This window comes from Balaenoptera ricei, chromosome 16 (genome assembly GCF_028023285.1).
Source record: "Balaenoptera ricei isolate mBalRic1 chromosome 16, mBalRic1.hap2, whole genome shotgun sequence".
In the NCBI taxonomy this organism is placed as follows: domain Eukaryota; kingdom Metazoa; phylum Chordata; class Mammalia; order Artiodactyla; family Balaenopteridae; genus Balaenoptera; species Balaenoptera ricei.
The window spans coordinates 1,287,630-1,307,354 of record NC_082654.1 but is presented as its reverse complement, the minus strand read 5'-3'; the positions used below and the strand labels follow the sequence as shown (position 1 = coordinate 1,307,354).

The 19,725-nt window shown below is 54.1% G+C and overlaps 2 protein-coding genes across 4 annotated transcripts in view; one reads left to right on the top strand and one right to left on the bottom strand.

The window, feature by feature from the left end:
• Window positions 1-3,404, top strand: part of PPP2R2D (protein phosphatase 2 regulatory subunit Bdelta) — a 46,948-nt gene extending 43,544 nt beyond the window's left edge. The window contains exons 11-13 of one of the 3 annotated variants that reach the window (XR_009498026.1): window positions 21-1,132; window positions 2,574-2,756; window positions 3,062-3,404. The gene's annotated coding sequence lies outside the window, so the exon portion shown is untranslated. Of the gene's footprint in view, window positions 1-20; window positions 1,975-2,573; window positions 2,757-3,061 lie in introns of those variants that run through there. The other 2 variants (XR_009498027.1, XR_009498025.1) reach the window with 2 other exon arrangements.
• Window positions 3,405-6,819: 3,415 nt separating this feature from the next.
• On the bottom strand, window positions 6,820-18,721 carry BNIP3 (BCL2 interacting protein 3). The gene is made up of 6 exons (XM_059900392.1): window positions 18,539-18,721; window positions 11,395-11,545; window positions 10,972-11,056; window positions 9,696-9,805; window positions 9,465-9,617; window positions 6,820-7,835 (listed from the first exon to the last, which is right to left on the bottom strand). Exons 1-6 carry the CDS (start codon window positions 18,582-18,584, stop codon window positions 7,790-7,792), a joined length of 591 nt encoding a protein of 196 aa, XP_059756375.1. The 5' UTR covers window positions 18,585-18,721; the 3' UTR covers window positions 6,820-7,789.
• Between the last annotated feature and the right edge of the window lie 1,004 nt (window positions 18,722-19,725).

Here is a 19,725-nt window from a genome sequence, read left to right as displayed (position 1 = left end):
CTTTTGTCCTTCGTTAACAGAGTGGTGGAACGTGTGCAGTACTTCAAACTCTGAACGTATGTATCCACAAACTTCCATAACTTTTTTGTTTCTGTAGAAATGGTACATCTGACACACCAGGTAAGGTCTGGAAAAAGCCTTAACTGCAGCTGCCTCTGAGAAAGAAAATCCCAAGGAGTAGTAACAGGATCGCTGCTGAAAAAGTAACACGTGGTTTAAAGTATGCCTCAAATTCACTGCAGTTGAAAACTTACGTGCTTTTTTAACCTTTTTAAAAGTACTTTGGGGGAGGGGTAACATACTTTTTAAAAACTGCTGGAATTATATGCATGCCGAATTTCATACTGCATTTCAAGCAGCAAAAATTAAACAATTTTAATTATTATGCAATGCCACCAGTACCTTGGTGGTTTACTTTAAAAGTAGGTTGATATCAGAAATCAAGATTTCCTAAGACAAAAAAATACAGAGGTAACAACACTAAGTGATTGGAGCTTGCGGCCGTGAAATTTCACACAGGAGCCCGAGACCCAGTCCTCCGGGGGACGGGACAGCTGGGGCTCACGTGCTGCTCTTGAAATTAAGGTGTATTTTGGTCACTGGTGATATGGATATGCAAGAACAAATGTCTTGTCAACTCATTCCCCTGAATTCATGTTAACAGGGTGCCACATTAGCTCACGTTACGTTGGAAATAGAGAATCAACAAGTACATTTATTTTCATTTAAAGGTAATTGTTCTACTGCGTATTGGTTGACGCAGTTCACAAACCTGAGATGTGGAACAGAGTTGTCTAAGTATCAGTCAACCCTGGCCCTTAAGGTAAAGCAGTTCTAGTAAGATGGGGTTGTATTTACTTGTTCAGCTTTTTGACCAAAAAGTTTAATAAATTTCAGATGTTTAACCAGATTTGTACTATGTAACTGGACGACTTTTTTCCATCTTTCCTTTAAGACGTATTTCCTACCAAACAGGAAACCAGCCTTCTGCCTCTCAGGCGGCCCCGGGCAGGAGGCGCGTGCGTGGTGGCTGCTGCCGGCCGGGCGGGGCTCCCTGTGTCCCTGGGCTCTTCTCCCCCGAGTCGGGCAGACGCCCCTCAGAGATGCTGTTGAGAAACGTGTAATTTAAGAGGTGTCTAGCAGTTTCTTCCGTGTCTTTTTCCATTAGACACTTCTGATTCCATTTAAGCCTTTTTCCCCTCCTGATGAGGTAAAAATCCTATGGGTTTCAGACTTGACGTTTATTTCTTCTTCATATTCTTTGTTTAAAAAGTATCTGTTGTATTTCTTGTTCTTCCAAAGCTTACCCCTTTTCTCCTGTTTAAAGCTAGAGAAAGCTAGAGAAATTTTATCTGTTCCTGAAAGGTAATTCTGTGAGTTTTCATCGTTCCTTAGAATTCTGTGCTCCTGTTTTTCCTGAAGCTTTAATGCTGTCTAGGTTGATGGCCTGGGTTGGATGAATACGCTTTATTCGTGTGTGGATTTAGACGTGCACTTTTTAAAGAACAGTGGCGCTTCTAGAAGCCAGTACAGGACAGGACTCAGAGTCTGATTTTAAACCGTCCGCCAGTCGTGGGCGTTCGCAGGATGAGCAGCAAACTCCCTCCCCCGTGGAGCTGAGTAGCCGTGGCCTCACAGCCGGGAGCCGGCCCAGACTGTCCCCTGGTCAGCGTGGTGGGGTCCAGGCCCCGCGGGCCGAGCCCAGGGCTCTGGTGCTGCGTGGCCGTCTGAGGAGGAACTGTCTGCACGCTTTTGTCAAAGGGGGTCCAAGGTTGGCACTGAGGCTTTTTCTTCTGAGCGCGTCCGGCGCCCGCGGGCAGAGGCGGGTGCGCAGGCCGGGCCGGGCCGCGCCCCTCGTGGGGAGGACGGCGCGCCGCGCTCCGAGTCCCGGTCTGAGACCAGGTGCTGCCCCGGGGTCATGATGGGGCGGCGGGGGACAGTCCTCCCATCAGGAACTGCCCACTGGGTGCTGTGCCGGGAGAAGCTTCCACAGGCGCTGGGGGGACCGGAGAGGGAGGGAGGGGACGCCGCATGGGGCCCACCCCGCCAGGGCTTCTCCATGGGGGTGTGGACGGGGTGGGGACAGCGGGGGGTCGGGTGGGGCCTGACCAGTGCGGCCCACGGGGCTGGTGACAGCCCTCCTGTACCGGGCGGGCCACGGGCAGGCACCCGGCACGGGCTCCCCAGAACCAACCCAGCGGTGCTCGCGGATGGACACGCCACAGCGCGGGGTCACTGGGGTCCGTGTCCCACCCGAGCCCTTGGTGGAGAGCTGGTGAGCAGGGGGGTGGAGTGCCACCTTGATCTCTTAGGAACCGTGGCAGCCCTGACATGGGGAAGGGGGAATTGGAGACCTCAGGGTCTCTGCTCAGCTGTCACCCCTCTCGTCCGGCAGCCCCTCCCTTCACGCCACCAGCTGAGTCCCGCAAGGAGCAAAGTCACGGCGGCGGGACGGGGGGGTGGGGGACGGGCAGCTGAGATCACAGGAGTCCCGGCCGGGGGGGTGGGGGGTCCTGAAGCATCCAAGGCGACAGCCGCGGCCCAGCCTGACCCCCGCCTCTGCGCCCCCCCAGGACCCGCAGAGCCCGTCCCGGGAAGGTTTCCCTCAGCTGCCCCGCGTCTGAAGAGTGAGGGCTGGGGCTGGGGCCCACAATCTCCTGCGACCCCGTCAGCGCCCGGTGAGCAACTGAGAGGACTTGCTGGTCCCATTTCCCTGCTCACCCTCCGGACGGTGACGCCCGCAACCGGAACCTCGGGTGAGTCTGCATCCTGGGCACATCTACAGGGTCCCTGGCACCCCAGGCAGGATACGGGACCTTGGCCGAGGCCGGGGCTCCGGGCGGGACCCCGGCTCCTGTGGTGCTGGTTGTGGAGGCCGACCCTCACCAGGCTGCTCCGTGTTCCTTTGGGGTTTCCTGTGTGTCCTGAGACGATTCACTTGTTTGCCCCAGAGTTTATTAGCAGTAAATTATCTTTGTATATCTTGGGACATCTTTAAAAGATGTGTGTTCCGGGGACTTCCCTGGTGGCACAGTGGTTAAGAATCCGCCTGCCAATGCAGGGGTCATGGTGGTTCAAGCCCTGGTCCGGGAAGATCCCACATGCCGTGGAGCAACTAAGCCCGTGCGCCACGGCTACTGAGCCTGCGCTCTAGAGCCCACGAGCCACAACTGCTGAGCCCGTGTGCCACAACTACTGAGCCTGCGCTCTAGAGCCCGTGAGCACAGCTCCTGAGCCCGCGCGCCTAGAGCCCGTGCTCCGCAACAAGAGAAGCCACTGCAATGAGGAGAAGCCTGCGCACCGCAATGAAGAGCAGCCCCGCTCGGCGCAACTAAAAGAAAGCCCGTGCACAGCAACGAGGACCCAACACGGCCAAAAATTAAATAAATAAATACATTTATTTAAAAAAAAAAACAAGATGTGTGTTCTGTAAGGATGGGAAGCTAATTTGTTATTCCAAGAACTAACTTTCAGGGAAAATTTGTTTTCTAAAATCTAATTATCTGAATGCAGTGTAACGCTACAGTTCTTATGAGAAATGTTGTGAGGTTGTTTTTGGTTTTCTTTTTTGAGGTGTAACTGACACAACTCTATGAGTTTAAGGTGTACAACATAATGATTCAGTATTCGTGTATGTTGTAAAGTGACCACCACAGTGAGTCTAGATAACTTCTGTCACCACACAGGAAGTTTTTTTTCTTGTGATGAGAACTTTCAAGGTCTCTCTTAGCAACTTTCAAATATGTGATAGTTATTAACTATAGTCACCGTGCTGTACATCTCCAGGACTTATTTCATAACTGGAAGTTTGTACCTTTTTACCCCCCTTCTTTCTCTCTCCCTCTCCCTCCCCCCCCTTACACACAGACACTCACAAACACACATAAGCACACACAAATATACATAAACACACACACACACACTCACACCTGCCTCTGGCAAACACCAATCTAGCTACAAGATTGGCTTTGTTTTTCTAGATTCCACATAGAAGTGAGATCATATGGTATTTGTCTTTGACTTGCTTCACAGCATAATACCCTCAAGGTCCATCCACGTTGTCTGAAATGGCAAGACTCCATTCTTCTTATTGCTGAGTGATGTTCTGTTGTATACATGTACCACATCTTCTTTATCCATACCCCCACCAGTGGACACTTGGGTTGTTTCCATATCCTGCCAATTGTAAATAGTGCTGCTATGAACATTGGTGTGCATGTATCTTTTCAAAGTAGTGTTTTCATTCTTTGGATAAATACCCAGAAGTGAAATTGCTGGATCACATGCCAGTTCAACTTTTAATTTTTGGAGGAAACTCCATCCTCTTTTCCATAGTGGCTGCACCAATTTACATTCCCACCAACGGTGTGTGAGAGTTCTCTTTTCTCCATATCCTTGCCAATACTATTATTTCTTTTCTTTTTGATAAATGTTTTTTCTTACTTTAAGTATTAAACTGGTAACACCTGTACAAATTTCAAAAATCTTTAAAAGGATTATAGCAAAGTGTTGCCCCTTCTTCTGAGCCTGGTGGTATTGATAACTCTTGTTAGTCTTGTCTTGGGCCACACTTTTTCTTACTCAAACACAAACATGACATATTCCCATCTCCCCGTTTTTGCACACAAGGTAGCAATGTGTACACACCTGCATTTCGCTCTTTCCACCGCATGGTGGTCCTGGCTGTCTCCCCACAGTTCGGAGGAAACATCCAGCACCACGAGGACGCAGGAGCCGGACTGGGCGGGCATTCCTCGTTCGCCTGGGGGATGCTGACCTGCCGGTCCAGGGATGCTCTCTGAGTAAAAAGATACTGTCTGTTTATCTTACTTTTGTAACATTTTATTTGGAAATAATTTTAAACCAGTTGCAAAAATTGTAGAGTTCCTGCCTGCCCTTCACCCATCACCCAGGTTTAATTAACACCACCTAAAGCGGGTGAAGTCACCCCACAGTACTTGTAGCTCATCCACAAACCTTCGTGTTTGTTTTCCCAGTTGTCTTTTTCTCGCCCGGGATCCACGATGCATTTCATTGCCGCATCTCTGAATTAATTAATTAATTAATTTATTTATTTATTTATTTATTTATTTATTTATTTATTTATATTTATGGCTGTGTTGGGTCTTCGGTGCTGCATGCGGGTTTCTCATTGCGGTGGCTTCTCTTGTTGCGGAGCGTGGGCTCTAGAGCGCAGGCTCAGTAGTTATGGCACGCAGGCTTCAGTAGTTGTGGCTCGCGGGCTCTAGAGCGCAGGCTCAGTAGTTGTGGCGCACTGGCCTAGTTGCTCCGCAGCATGTGGGATCTTCCCGGACCAGGGCTCGAACCCGTGTCCCCTGCATTGGCAGGCGGATTCCTAACCACCGCACCACCAGGGGAGCCCACTCCGTATCTTTCAATCTCTAACAGATCCTCATTTCCTCATGACCTTGACCTCAGACAGGTATTTTGTAGAACCTCCCCCAATTTGGGATGGCTTGATATTTTCTCATGACTAACCTACAGTTATACATCTCGGCAAGAATACAGAGATGTTGGGGTCAGGAGGTCCACAGTACCCTAGGTTCCCTTGGCGGTAATTTCCTGGGGAGGCAGTGACACCGGGCCCACGTCAGCAGCTGTCTGCCTGACGGTCACTCGTTCCCTCGTCCCGTTTATTAATTGGATTCTGTCGGGAAGAACTGTCCCTTCCCCCACTTACTTGGTCTCCCTCAGTGTGGACTTGGGGATCCTGCTCGGGTCTGGTGACAGCCCATCACCACCAGGAACCTGTTACCAGGCTGACCCACTTTGAGCCACCGCAGGTCCCTCAGGTTGGCTCCCTGTCCTTCACCTCAAGCATGGCCTCACCTCCTGGCACCGCAAATGTTCCTTATGCTGCCCTGGAATTCCCACTTTTCCAAGGAGCTCTGGTTTATGGGAGAATGGATTCGACCCCAGGATCGGTGTTATTTTAATCCAAAATTGTCTGGATGATATTAAATATTCTGTAAACTTGCTATTCCGTGAATAAAATGAATGATGGTGTTATTTGCATTAACATAAGGGGTGTGTGGAAAGGCTGTCACCATTCTGCTATCCTCTTGCCCAAAAGATCAAAACAAAAATACATATATAGTCACACATTTTAAAAGAATCAAACGTCCACTGTAATGTTGCAGTGAGAGGGGAAAACCTTGTGATCGGTTGCAGCAGGCACTTCCGGCCACCGTCAGGCAGCTTGGCCTGTGCCCTGGGGAGCGTCAGTGACAGGGCGGAGATGGAAGGAAGGATACGTAACACGGAGGAAAGGAATAGAGTCATGATCCAGCTAGAAGACGAGAGAGAACTCAGATTTTTAAAAGTGAAGAAATCAGACGAAAGCTATTGGGATCAATCATAAATTAAAACTGGTGCTCCAGAGAAGGGAGCGAGGCGGGGGCCGGTGGGGGTTGGGGGGTGGTGGCAGAGATTACACTTAATAGCTTAGAACTCCCCAGACCTGGGGGATGCCTTGTATGTCTCAATGCACAAAGGCCTTTGTCATGGGCCGGGTCACCTGAGTGATGGATTCACACAGCTGTCCAAGGGGTGCTGGCTCTGAGGACACGTGGCCTTGCTGGAAGGTCCTGAGTGCAGCCTGGTGTGCTCGTGACACTTGAACCACCAGCATTTGCTGTTAAAAGGGAATCATCCCCTTGGCCAGAGTGGGTCAGTGGGATGCAGGCTTAACGTTTTAGGGATAAATTACATAAAGAATCTTGATACCATTCCATCAGCTGTCTCCAAATGAAAGGACTGTAGGCCTCTACCTCCAAGGTAATTGTTTAAATACAAAGATTTTAAAAATTAGAATGTTACATTTATTTAACACAACCGAATTTAGTCTGGAAAAGTGAAACAAATACAACAGCATTTATACAGTATATCAAAGGGGCAGCCTTTAAAAACCATGCAGTGGGGATACACCTGGTTTAATGAAAAAGCTTGTGTGACGTTTGGTTTTAAACCATATGTAAATACCGTAACCAAGTATTTGGCAAAGATTCATTTTTTATCTATTTCCAGGCTTTTAAAGTAGACACAGAATAGCTTAGAATAAAGCTGATTCTAAGAGCACACAAAAACTGAACACAGACAGACTAAATTTAGCAATCCCGAGAGCAGAGAGAAGACACTGATCAGCCGGTGGGCGCTGTCCAGGGTGGTGGTAACAGCCTCAGCGGGACTCCCTGTGCTGCACAAGGTGCCGGTGTGGGGACCACCTGGCCCACCCGTGCTGTGGCCTGGAGCCTACGTGTCACGTCACAAAGAACCACCAGCACAGTGAGAGCTGAGCGGCGTCTGTAGTAGACGGATGCATCCACTTAAATATGGTCTACAACGGGGGGTAAGGCCACAGTGTTTATTCGGGATAAACCCTCATGTAGTCCTTTTAATGTCAACGGTATTCGTTCTTTCAAAATACAGTGTTTAACTCAATCAAGGTTGCAGATAATGTGTTAAAATACTACATACATCATGGATACGTTAAAATTATTTATACTTAAATATAATATCCGAAGAAAGATTACCACCAAATTATTAATAGATATTAATCAGTGACAGGCATATTACTTTATCCCATAAGTATGATTATGGGAGAGCATGGTCTTAGTGTCTTTACTTTACTGAGTTAGGAACGTGGCATTTACAGAAGAAATGACACAAGTGGTGCAGCCACCCAAGGACCAAGGCAGCCTCCTCTGTACGCTGTGCTGTGGACAACACACATCCCCACTACAGGAGAAAGCTGGACGCCGATTCTTCATCAAAACGTGCTGGTGGATGTTGTCAGGCGCCTTCCAATGTAGATCCTTAACAGAAAAAGGAATTAGTAGTTAACGTGGTCTCACAACTCCCGGGCAGGTTTGCACAGCTGAGAAGGGGCAGCTGACGCTGGTCCCAGCATATTTACGTTAAGGGGACTGGCTCTCTTATACCCACGGTTAAAACCTGTGTTTTATTCTTCCTCAGTGTGTATACATTTCAGCATCTAATTTAGAAGCATCCAGTTGTGCTCTAACAGCCCTGCAGTGGATAAACTCAATTCAAGCACAGAGGAGAGGATTCTACCCAACCTGAAACGCTCTTACTCCCGTCACTGTTTTTTGAACTGACCACACGCTGCTAGAAAGAGTCGCCTGCAGGACAGGTGATATCGCCAAGTTTATCAGCACCAACCTCACAAAGACCCCTGCTGAGCAGTGAAGCCCACGTCCCCAGGAGCCCAGAACTGAGGGGCGTGGGCATCAGAGGGCTGTCCGGGCAGAGGGGGCTGGGGAGGATGTCTTCAGGAGCCTGCAGCCCAGCACGGGGAGCTTCCTTAGAGCAACTGGCGGCGTGGATTTTATTATCCTGACCACTCTGGAGGCTGGTGAGAAGGGCAGACACCCCTGCTGGGGGCTGGCTGCAGAAATCCATCTTGACATGAAGGCCTAAACCTCAACCCGGCAGGCCCCCACAGCATCTGACTGCTAGTTCTGGAGAAAGCTCCAGAAATCAGTACCTCCCTGCGTGAGACTGGCAGAGTCTGACTCTGAAAAGCACTGTGCTGAGCAGGAAGGCAGAACCGAGCGGGAAGGCAGAACCAAGAGGGAACGCAGAACCGAGCGGGAAGGCAGAACCGAGCGGGAAGGCAGAACCGAGCGGGAAGGCAGAACCGAGAGGGAAGGCAGAACCGAGCGGGAAGGCAGAACCGAGCGGGAAGGCAGAACCGAGAGGGAAGGCAGAACCGAGCGGGAAGGCAGAACCGAGCGGGAAGGCAGAACCGAGCGGGAGAGGCCGGGGGCCTGGCCCCGCCAGGGAGCCCTCTCCCCAAGCAGGCAGGACCGTGGGCTGGGGCTCGGGAGGTCGGGAGGACTCCGCTCTCGCCTCCCAGAGCAGGCGGGCCGGCGTCTCCTCTGCCGCGTTCACGGAGCCTGCGGGGGCACCAGCCCGCGTCAGAATGCCATCTTGACGATCCAGATGTCCAGTCAGCTGCAGCCACAGAAGCCCATCCCTCCGCACCAGGACCAGTGAGACCCCCCCGCCCACCTGGTCAGAGGCTGGGGAGGGGCCACCGAGGGCGGCCTCGGGCTCCGCTCCTCAGCACCGTCCGGGCTCAGCGTCTCCACGACCCAGGCTGCCCCTCTGTGTTCCGCACGGTCGTCAGAACGGGCGCCCTCTTCTCTCTCACTGCTGAGTGGACGCCAGCAGACACGTGCAGCCCGAGTTACCGACACTGCCCCCCCACAAGGAGAGAGGCTGATCTGCACCTGCGGGCAGCGGTCCAGGTCACGCAGCCAGACGAGCGCCCCTGCGCGTCAAAGAGGCGCGGAACCAGCCTCTGCTGCCGGACACTCGGGGCTCACGGCTCTGGGCTCTGTTTCACACGCCCACGTCGCCCGTGCTTCTAAGACCTAGAAGGACCCCACGCTGTGCCGTCCACACGGGGAGTCACTTACCCCAACCCGATGGCCAGCAGATGGGACAGCAGAAGAGACGGCAGAAAAACTTTGAGAAACTCTGCGGAGAAGATGCCCCCTTTCTTCATGACGCTCGTGTTCCGCATGCTGAGCGTGGGCGCGCGCTTCGGGCGCTTGAAGAGGAGGAACTCCCTGGGGGAGAAGTGCTGGTCAGCGGAGGCGTGCCGGGCCAGCCGGGCCAAGGAAGGCCCCCAGTGCAAACAGACTCACTTGGTCGGGGGGACATTTTCCGGCCGGCTTGACCAATCCCAAATCCAGTCTGAGTTTTTCTTCAAGATGCTTTCGACTTCTTTCCTTCTCTCCATATAGTCTTCCTCAGACTGGGGTAGAGCAGATGTTAAAAGAAAGCCAGCCTACTGCACCCACAGCAGAAATCTCACCTCCCACCCAAGCATCAGACCAGCAAGCTGAGCTTACAGCCCAGCCAAGGGGGGAGGCGAGGGCCGCACCCCCCGGCTCTCCTCCCTCCTCCACACACATCACCGGGCTGAAGGCCCGACTGAGACTCGAAGAGCTGCAGACACTGCCCCAAGGAAGCGATGCCGAATGAGGACAGACGTCCAGAGATGAAAACGGAAACCATCTAAAATGGCCCAAAACAGGGATGTGCCTAAGCAAGCAGGATACTGCAGGGCAATGAAAGCGACACACACTTTCGAGTTAAACGGGAGAGAAAAACACCAAACACTTGTGTGCACCCCTGATTGCAGCTACATTTTGTAAAGTACATAATACCGTCATTAAAGAGCTTTTCAAGTTGGATTATAGGTGCTCTGCCCTACTTCTCTACATTTGAAAAACTCTGTACCTGATCATCTAATTCCTCCTTAAAATCAGGGGGGAAAAAAATCAGTTCAAATTTTGGAAATACTCTAATAAAACACGGTACCAAAACCAACCAAACGCCTGGGCGCACCAAAGCTGGGGGTGGACCCCACGTGTCTGGGGGCAGGCCGGGCGCCGCCCTTGAGGAAGCCTGAGCACCAAGGACTCCTGGGTTTCCTTGGTGAGGGAGGCCTTGAGGGGAGACCAGCACGGGCGGAGGGGGGACCAAGTGGTACTGACCGAGCCCACGGTTCCTGACAGCTTTCACAGCGAGTCGGGGACCCACGGGTTCCTAAAATACACTCCCCAGGCATCACGACCGGAAAGGACCTGGCAAGGCCGCACTGGCCCCGGCCCAACCGAGGCCACCGGAGAAGCAGCACATAGGGCCCCAGGCTCTCTCCCACCCACACACTGGCCAGCAGACAGACCCGCCGCCTGGCTCCCAGCTCCCCTCCCACTGGCCACTCCCAGTGTCTCCCTGGACCGCGTGTGACGGCAGAGGTGCCCAGGCCGCACGGCCTACCCAACCTAAGCCCCTGCCACTTCCGGTCCAGCGTGAAAAGCGGGGAGTGACCCCCCCCCCCCACTGCTTCTGAGGGCTGGATTCCACAGAACTTCGTACAAACAGATCGCAAATGTGTGCATGTGCACACCTTACCTGGGAGCTGTTCTTTTCTCCAAGACTATGTGTATCTGTCTCAGAAGCTCTGTTAGTATCTTGTGGGGTCTGTGAGCGAGGTGGGCTTGGGGAAAACACAACATGTTAACCTTCTTTCCACCAGGAGAAGCAAAACCCCACAGGCAGGGGCCAGCCTCCAGGGCCCGAGTGCTCCCGCCAGCACCTGGGGCCAGACCAGGGCCAAAGCGTCCCTCCATCTCCGCGGCGGAGCTCTGACGCCCCGCCGTCGACAAGCAGAAGCAGGGGCCCAGCACCACACAGGCAGGCCCCGGTCGCTTCCTCCCACCTGAGGGCACAGGGCCCGCTGTCTCGGGAGGGCTGGGCCGAGGCCAGGCGGGCGTTCGCAGCCGCGCCTGCCCCTGCCTGGCCCGCCAGCGCTGCGATGCACACGCTTACGCCCACCTGTCACAGCGGGAGCTCCTGGAGCTGCTCCGTCCAGATTCGTGCTGGGCGTCCAGCAGGATTTTTTCCATGTCGCCGTTATAAATAGAAACAGAGTCTGGAACACTGCTCCCGTTCCCATTACTGCCAAAGTGTAATTCCACCCAGGAGCCTGATGGGGATAAAAAAAGGACATGGTTGCAATTTTCCACCCACTCTGGAGTCTGGTCCTAACAAATAACCAGCTCACCCCTCCATTTCCAAGACGCGCCGGGGACTCGCAAGGAACCGTCGCCTTGAATCACGCTGCAACGCCCTTGAGGCCCGTCTCTGGCACCTGCATTACAGTGACCCTCCCCAGGGACCCTTGGGAGCCAAGGCAGTGCACCTGCTGCCACTCCCAGACGACCTGCTCAGTCAGTGGGGTCCCAGTGACCAGGACACTCTCCTGCACTCAGCTCTTAGAAAGCAAAGGGCGTCAGCAAGAGCCTTAGGGATTTACAAACTCAGGAAAGGTTTACAACCTATTTACACATTCCAGCGCCACCTTCTGACCCTGAGGTCCCACAGGATTCATTACCGATTACTGCTCTGTATCTTACACCAGATGAATAGAACAAAGGTAACTAAACCTGATGAACCAGAGCAAGCAAACCATCCCGAGTGTTCATCTAGCCAAGTCTTTACGGCAAGTAAACTCAGCATTCTTTAACTTGAACTGAAAACCGACATGTTATGTATCCACCCAGATGTCATCAAAACAGAGAACTCCTTAGCACCAAGGTCATCTGCTTACCAAAATGTAGCACAAAGCAGCTACCACCCCACATCCTACGAGCCAGCATTCGAAGCTTAGCTTTGTCTCTCCAGCCCCATGACTTGGGAGCTGACTTGATAAATTCACCAAGGCAGCCAACAGCTGACCCGGCGGGCACTCTGCTGCACCAGCCGTGCTGGGCTCCGGAATCGGGAGTGACCGGGGAGAGCCCCTCCAGGGGCACCCGTGAGGGGAGGTGTCCCTGGTCTGGGCACAGCCGAGGTCCAGGTGGGTACAGGCAGGGGAAGAGGTGCCGTCGCGCTCGGCTGTGTGTGTTTTGGGGGTTGACAGGTGGAAGAGCTGGAAGGTGAGATCAACTTCGGCAATTCCCACAGGAGGACAGGTGTGAACCCTAGAGAGGTCCCGAAAGGTGGAAAGTACACGTTCTGTGCGGCGGGGCTGAGACACCCACAGGTGTGCGGACAAGGCAGGCGGTCAGGGCCCTGAAGCAACACCTGGGGGCTTGGATGGGGGGCGGGGGCCCATCCTGTCGTTGCTGTGCCGTGGACCAAGGCTGGCTTCCAGCGTTTCACGGCGTCCCCAGGCTCTCACTTCTGAACCCACACCTAGGAGCGGGGTCCCAGGGTGGAAAAGTTCTAGGCGTACGTTTAATGTATTGCAACGCCACTGCTTTCCGATGCAGCCGAAGCAATGGGAGCGTCTTTGTTGCCTCACACGTGGCATCCGTCTTTAAATATAGCCGTTCTGTGGGTGTGTGGTGGGGGCTATATGGTTTATTCCGCATCTCTCCGATTTCTACTGAGGTTGAACATTTCTTCACTTGCTTACTGGCCATGTGGAGAGCATCTTTTTTGAAGTAGCTGTTGAAATCTGCTCCTCTTTCCAACGGAGCGGTCCATCTTTCTCCATCTAGCTCGATATTCAAGACACAAGCCTTTCTTTTTTTGGCCGCGCCGCGAGACTTGCGGGATTGAACCAGGGCCCCGGCAGTAAAAGCGTCGAGTCCTAACCGCTGGACCGCCAGGGACTCCCGACACAAGCCTTTCTTCATTCGAATGTGTTGCAGGTGACTTTCGCTGTGGAAAGACAGCCTTTCCACTCAAGCCTTCTGGCGAACATAAAAGTTCTTGCTTTCGATTCACTCTTCCACTGCCAGGCTCCGTTCACTGGCAAGACTGCCTCTGCGGTCCCCTCTGCCCCGCCCTGCTTCCAAGCTGGCCACGCGCACAGGGCTCCTGGGCCCAGGACAGTTCCTCTGCTGTGTGTCGTGGGTCCAGGCCTCTCCAGGGTGGGTGCAGGAGGGGGAGCGCAAAGGCAGACCAGAGTGAAAACCCCGACCGAGGCTGGCGGTCACTGTACGGCCGCTCCAGGAACTGTGACCCAGAGCTGCTGCTCTGCGCTGAAACCAGGGCCCCAGGGGCGCCACACAGCGCCCCCCTTTCGGGCCCGTCCCCTACACGTCACCCCCTCCCCTGAGAGCCCGGGCCTGCCCTCAACAGCAGCTTGCTGCAGAATAGGTCACATTCGTCAGAAGACAGCAGATCAAGGGTCCAGGAATAAAACGTAAACATACAGTTTATACCACGTCCAGCCTCCCACTTGGCTGCTAACAAAAGGATCACCAGTTTTCAGATGTTAACACGCTTCTCACTGTAGCCTCTCAAGTCACTTCATGTTGGCCTGGCCCGCACAAGGCAGGCCGGGGTCTGTCTGGGAGCCCAGGGCTCCCTGGACAAAAGCCAGGGCCACTCAGCCTCTGCAGGTCAGCAGAAGCTACAAGGACTCCGTGTCATTCCTGAGACAGCCCGTCTTGACTGGGGACCCTATTCCCACCTGCTCTGGTGGCTACGCAGGGGTTAGGAAAGCCCTGAAGCAAACCATAAGAGGCTCCAGCGTGCGGTTCCTTCACTAGCCCTCCTTCCTTGCCAGGAGCAAGGTGACACCCGGCCCGGCAGCTCTGGCCCCCACGGCATGGGACAGGACCACGGCGCCCTGCTCTGGGCACAGTTCCATTTTTCTCGGTTCTAAGTCAGGTTCTGGGCCTGGCTGCCCAGATTACTTTTACTTACGGTGTCTGGCATAAGTGGAGTTTGAGGTGCAATGTCTTCTGTGACACCACTTCTGACATGAAATTGGGGCAGGGGGAGGCCTACACCAATAAGCAATTTCCAGCACCGACTGGCTGTGCAACAATTCAGTTTTGACACTACCTGGAGTTAGTGTCAGATCCCACAAGTTACAGATCTCAGTCCCACAAGACTGTCCCCACATCAGACAGCCGCAAATGCCTGGTAGACCAAGAATTCAGGGGTTCCGACAACCCCCTCCCTCTTCAATAATTCACTAGAACTCACAGGACTCGGGAAAATACTTTGCTTACACTTCCCCAGTCTCAGAAGGATTACAGCTCAGGAACAGCCAGCTGCACAGGGCAGGGTACGGGGGGGGCGGGAGTGGAGGGGGACAGTTTCCATACCCTCTCCCAGGCCCTCAGTGGGTTCAGCAGCCTTTTTCAAAGCTTTTTATAACCCAGGCTGCAGCCCCGCCCCTCCCCTCCCGGAGGGTGGAGGGTGTCGGGTGGAGGGTGGCGGTGGGTAGTGTGTGCTGAGTTCCCACCCTCGTGCTCCAGTGCGCTTTCCCATCCCCACCCTGAGGCTATCAGGGCCTCGTGAGTTACCTCATTAGCAGACTCAAGTGTTTTCCAAAGGGGCTCCTTATGAATAACAACATCTCTCAGGAAATTCCAGGGGTTTTTAGAGCTGAGCTCTGTCTGGGTCAGGAACCAGGGACAAAGATGAAATATATTTTTCAAATTGAGATATAATGGACATATAACATTCTCAGTTTCAGGTGTATGTATATTATACCACAAGGGCCAACTCAAAACTCCATGGAGACAAATATACATGCTTTTTAGAATCATCTCATAGAAAGTCTCAAGCATCCTTCAGAAAAAAATCCCATTCTGGGGTGTCTACAGCAAAAGCTTTGGGTCCAAAAGCTGTATTCTAAGAAATGATTTACTAAAGGACAACAGTTTTATTATTAACCTGCAGCAACTGGGTAGGGAAGGCAGCTTCCTGGAAAATGAAGACAAGGTGTGCCATTAATCTACTTGCATCTGCAATTAAGATCACTCACCTTTCTAAGCAAGAAAGACGGGATTCCGGTTGCTGAAGGGTAACCTTATAACACTTCCTCAGAATCCCAAATAACCTATCAGATAATTGGTGTAATTAGGCCTCAGGGAAAAAACCAGGTGTGGAAGCTGCTGACGCGGGCCAGCTGCACCCCGATTCCGGTCCCTGCCCACAAAGACCTGTAATTTACGCTAACAAGACACAGGGCACGCAAACAAGGCAGATGAGATGGACTGAAAGCCTAGGCTACCAATATTACATCATCACAGAAAGAAAACCGACTAGCCTTAGAGTTAACCCATTTTTTTTTTCTTTTTTAAATCTCCTGTGACCTCCACGATCCTTGGTCCCAAAGAAAATAAAGACCATGTTTTGACTTTGATGACTTGTGGGCCCCAAGATTTGTAACTCAATATGTTATCACATCTTAGAGCCCTAGAGAGGCTATAGGAATTACCCAAACACATAGCTACTTACTGAGTAAGCCATAGGTGCCATTTAATTCAGCTAAACTCAACTGCTGTTAACTGAGTGCAAGCTAGGAACACATGCAGAAGTGTTAACCGTAGTTCACTGAGCCACTGCTTGGTTAGTTGGGTGGCGGAATAGATTCCAGCTGTCTCTGATTTACCCAGCTTGAAAACAGAGATAATAACGACAGCAGTACTTTTTCAACCTACGGAAGAAACCCTTACTCTATCAAGTAACTTTAATATAGCACCCACACTGTTCATCCTAAATATTCTGCGCAAAGCTTCTCAAAGTTCCTGCTGCCACTGTGGGACCCCAGGCCCTCCTACATCCCGGGGCAAACACTGCCCTCCAGCCCCAGCTGGCAGAGGCTCCACACCCTAGTCCGGGGTAGCAGGTCTCAGCCCTGGCTATGGAGGACCACCTGTGCTGCTTTCCCCCCGTTCTCCACAAGTCTAACCCGGCGGCCTGAAAATCCTGATTGGGAATGCTGCAATGGAACCCTGGTACATTTATTCTGAAAAAGCCGTAACGGTGATGTCGGGCAGCCGGGGTTGAAAACTACTAGGGGAACGACCTACACGACTATGGGATTAATGAGAAGGTGGAATCCCTGAGGAGAGCCCTGGGGCAGAGCAACTACCACCCTCAGCAGAGGGCTTCTTCCCTGGGAGAGGTGGGATTTAAGAAATTACTGTTTTTAAAAGCTTCTCAAGTTAGATGGGACAGGAATGAGAGGCTCGACTGACGAGTGATTTTGAACATAAAGTCAAGCAGGTAAGTCATTCAGGTTCCTGGATCTTAACAGGAGCTGGCAAATTGCACCCATCCTTCTGCCTGTCTGTCTTCTGTCACCGACGCGCCTGCCTGCCCTGTTTTTCACGTCACCTCTGAGCCTCACTGTGAACATCTGTGAAAAGTAGAGGTTGGGCCAGGATCTAGATGCCTGAAACCCCTTCCAAACTGCATGACACAAAAACTGCGAATTCTCTTCCTCTTCATATAACTTCAGCCGCGGTGGGTGCCCGGGACAGCGGAACCCTCTGGCTGCAGACAGAGCAGTGCGTGAAGGGGCAGCGGCTGTCACCTTACTGCATTGAACCCCCCCCCCTCCCGGCACAGCAGGGGTTGGGGGGGGGGGTCCTTCTGGGAAGTAAGGTTCACATCCCCTCCCATGATGCTGTGACACAGTATCACAAAACTCCATCTTCTCCCTGCATATTAGGGGTTGTTTATCTCAGAACAAGAAAGGCATATACGACATCTTGCTGCTGGTTAACAGCTTTAACTAGAAGGGACCAGGGGTCCGAGAGGCAACATCAACTTCGCTGTGAACTCAGGGGAAACATTTGGTCCGAGGATACAAGCAAAGGGGAAAAGGTTTACCACTGTCTGCGGGCTCAGCTACCAAGGCTCTCAGTTCTTAACGAGGTAAACAAGAGGTAATCAAATCAACACAGAGCAGAGGACAAGTGTCGCCCCAGCCACCAATCCCTGCTCGGATTCAGTTTCCCAGGGCGGCCGAGGCCCCACGTGACTCCTCCCACACCGGGCGGCCGGGCAGCGAGTGCCCGCAGCACGTATCCCGGAGAGCGCAGCCCGGAGAACCCTCGACACTTTCCACTCAGCGTGTAACTGTCTTTTTATAGAATACACAAAACAGAAAAATCTTTTAACCCACGAGCTGGCACTCTGCACTGCCAATGACTCAGCAGTTTGGTCTGCCAATCGAGGACCGAAGATGGAGCCGTTCAGGACACTCCGAACTCTTCCCGACAAATCTGACCGACTAATAAAACAGGCCGTGTTAGAAACTAAGTAGTTTGGTAACAGGGCTGACTTTAAAAGACAGTTTACAAAACACTCCTTGGGTCTTTTGTAAGACAAAGATTCAATCCCTTAATCTGTTTCAAAGAAAACAGTCACTGTCGAAATTAAGCGATTGCAGGATTTTTAAGCTGTGGTTGTAGTTTTAAATTATACAACGCAGTAGACCAAGTCCTGCCTAGTGAAATCTTGTTTTGAGGAATACGAGAAACTAGTAGCTCAAATCCAGACAGTATAAAGATTTTTAAATCGTAACGAAACTTTAAAATTCACTCTCTAAAGCTTCAACGGCCCTCTCCAAAACTTATTTACGAGCTCCCGCCGCCGCCTGAACTCTTGCTTCAGAGAATAAAGGTCGGCGCCCGGCCCCTCCTCCAACCCGTGGGCCTCGGGCTCCTCACCCGGGCCGGAGGCGGCGGCCCGGGGGCGGCCCCGCGGGGCCAGAGCCGGGTGGGTCAAGGCCGCCACCGGCCCCGGCTTCCCGGGAGGGGGCGGGGTGTATGCACTGCGGCCACGGGGCCTCGTGCTCCCCCCCCGCAGGTCAACCCCGAGCTGGGCTCTGAACGACACCCGGACGAGCGAACGTAACAAGGAAAGGCCGGCCGCGCCCCCGGCCCAGCGTTTTCAGGGCTCTCCCTCTCACGGCGACTCGCCCCGAATCCCGGGACCCCGTCCTCCCCAGCCACTCCAGACCGAGCCGCGGACGGCTCACAACCCGAGTCCACGAGGCCAACCGCAAGTCTGGGCGCCTGCTCGCCGGTAGCGGCACCGAAACCAGCACCGGGCTGCACCTCGGAAGACCAGGCACCGCGCGGGCTTGGGACGCCGTCGGCGCCTCGGTCGCCCCGACCCGGAGACGGGGGTCCCTCCGCAGGCCCCTCCTCTGCAGGCCGGGCGCCTTTCCCCCGCAGGCCCCCCACACCCAGGCCAGCCCCCGGCCCCCTTTCACCGTGCAGGCTCTCCTCCTGCAGCCCGGGGGTCTCGCTCTGCGACATGGCGGCAGGGCAAGGGCACTGCGGCCGGCGGGTCGGGGTTGGGGTCGGCGGGCGCTCCAGGAGGGAGAGGGAGCAGGAGCGGCGCAGCAGCTAGAGCGCGGTCGGCCCGCGGCTCCGAATGACTGACGCTGGCGGCCGGAGCTCCGCGGATAAGCGGCGGCACCGCCCACTGGCCGTGGGGCGGGGCCTGCGAGGGCGCGCGGCGCGTGCCGCGCGTGCGACGCGTGCACGGGTCGGGACGCGAGGAGGGGGCCGCGCGTGCGCAGCCGGGCGGGGGCGGGGCGCGGGCGTCTAGCAGGTGCGCGCGGGACGTGCCGGCACCGCCTGGAAACAGGAGGGCGGGAGGCGGGGCCCGGCGGGGTGAGTCGTATCCGCGACGCTGCCTGAGGCCTGACTGCGCCCCCTCAGACACAGGGCCGGGGAAGGGACGGGGGGCTGACAGTGGGGCTGCGTGTAGAGTCGGGCCCGGGGCTGTGACCCGCACCCTGCGGCCGGCGGCGAGGCCGCCCCGCACCTGCAGTGCAGAGACCACCTGCTGTAAATTGGACCGGCAGGAAGTCAGACAGTATCTCTAGCAGCTGGTCCAGCAAGCCACACATCAGCCCCTGGAACAATCAGCCCAAGCGGCCAGGACTTGGTCGCTGACTGACAGCTTCCCCGATTCCTGCCCGTGCCTCCCACTCAGGACCAACCAGAGGAAGCCAAATATGACCAACGTTCGGTCCCCCAACCAATCACCACTTCTAGTGGGCCGGGCCCCGCCTCCGTGGGCCCACCTGAGCCCCTCCCCCGGGGGGCCCCTCCCCTCCCCTCCCCTCCCCTCCCCTCCCCTCCCCCGCCCGCCCGCCCTAGGTCTCTGCAGACACGCGCACGTGGGGCTCGTCGCTCAGCAGCTCTGAGTCGGAGCCGCCGCTGTGCACGTTTGGGGTCTTGGTTTCCTTTCTGGATGAGGCTGCTCCTGGGAGAGGCGCTGGTCTTCTCAGCTTTCTCTCTGGATGTGGAAGCGCCGGCCTTCCTTTCAGCCGGACCCTCATTCTCACTTGGTCAACGCGCATTTACCAAACGGCGCCCTGTCCCAGCCCTGCGCTAGTGGGTACAGCCGGGGAAAACAGCAAGCAGCGTCCCCGCAAAGGACAAACTG

What these genes read in the sequence shown, in the direction of transcription:
- BNIP3 (XM_059900392.1), bottom strand. Translation starts at nt 18,584, where the DNA reads ATGTCGCAGAGCGAGACCCCCGGGCTGCAGGAGGAGAGCCTGCACG. An exon ending in GCAGGAGGAGAGCCTGCACG is followed by an intron (nt 11,546 to 18,538) that starts GTGAAAGGGGGC and finishes TATCCCCATCAG; the next exon opens with GCTCCTGGGTGGAATTACAC. An exon ending in AGGAGCTCCCGCTGTGACAG is followed by an intron (nt 11,057 to 11,394) that starts GTGGGCGTAAGC and finishes GTTTTCCCCAAG; the next exon opens with CCCACCTCGCTCACAGACCC.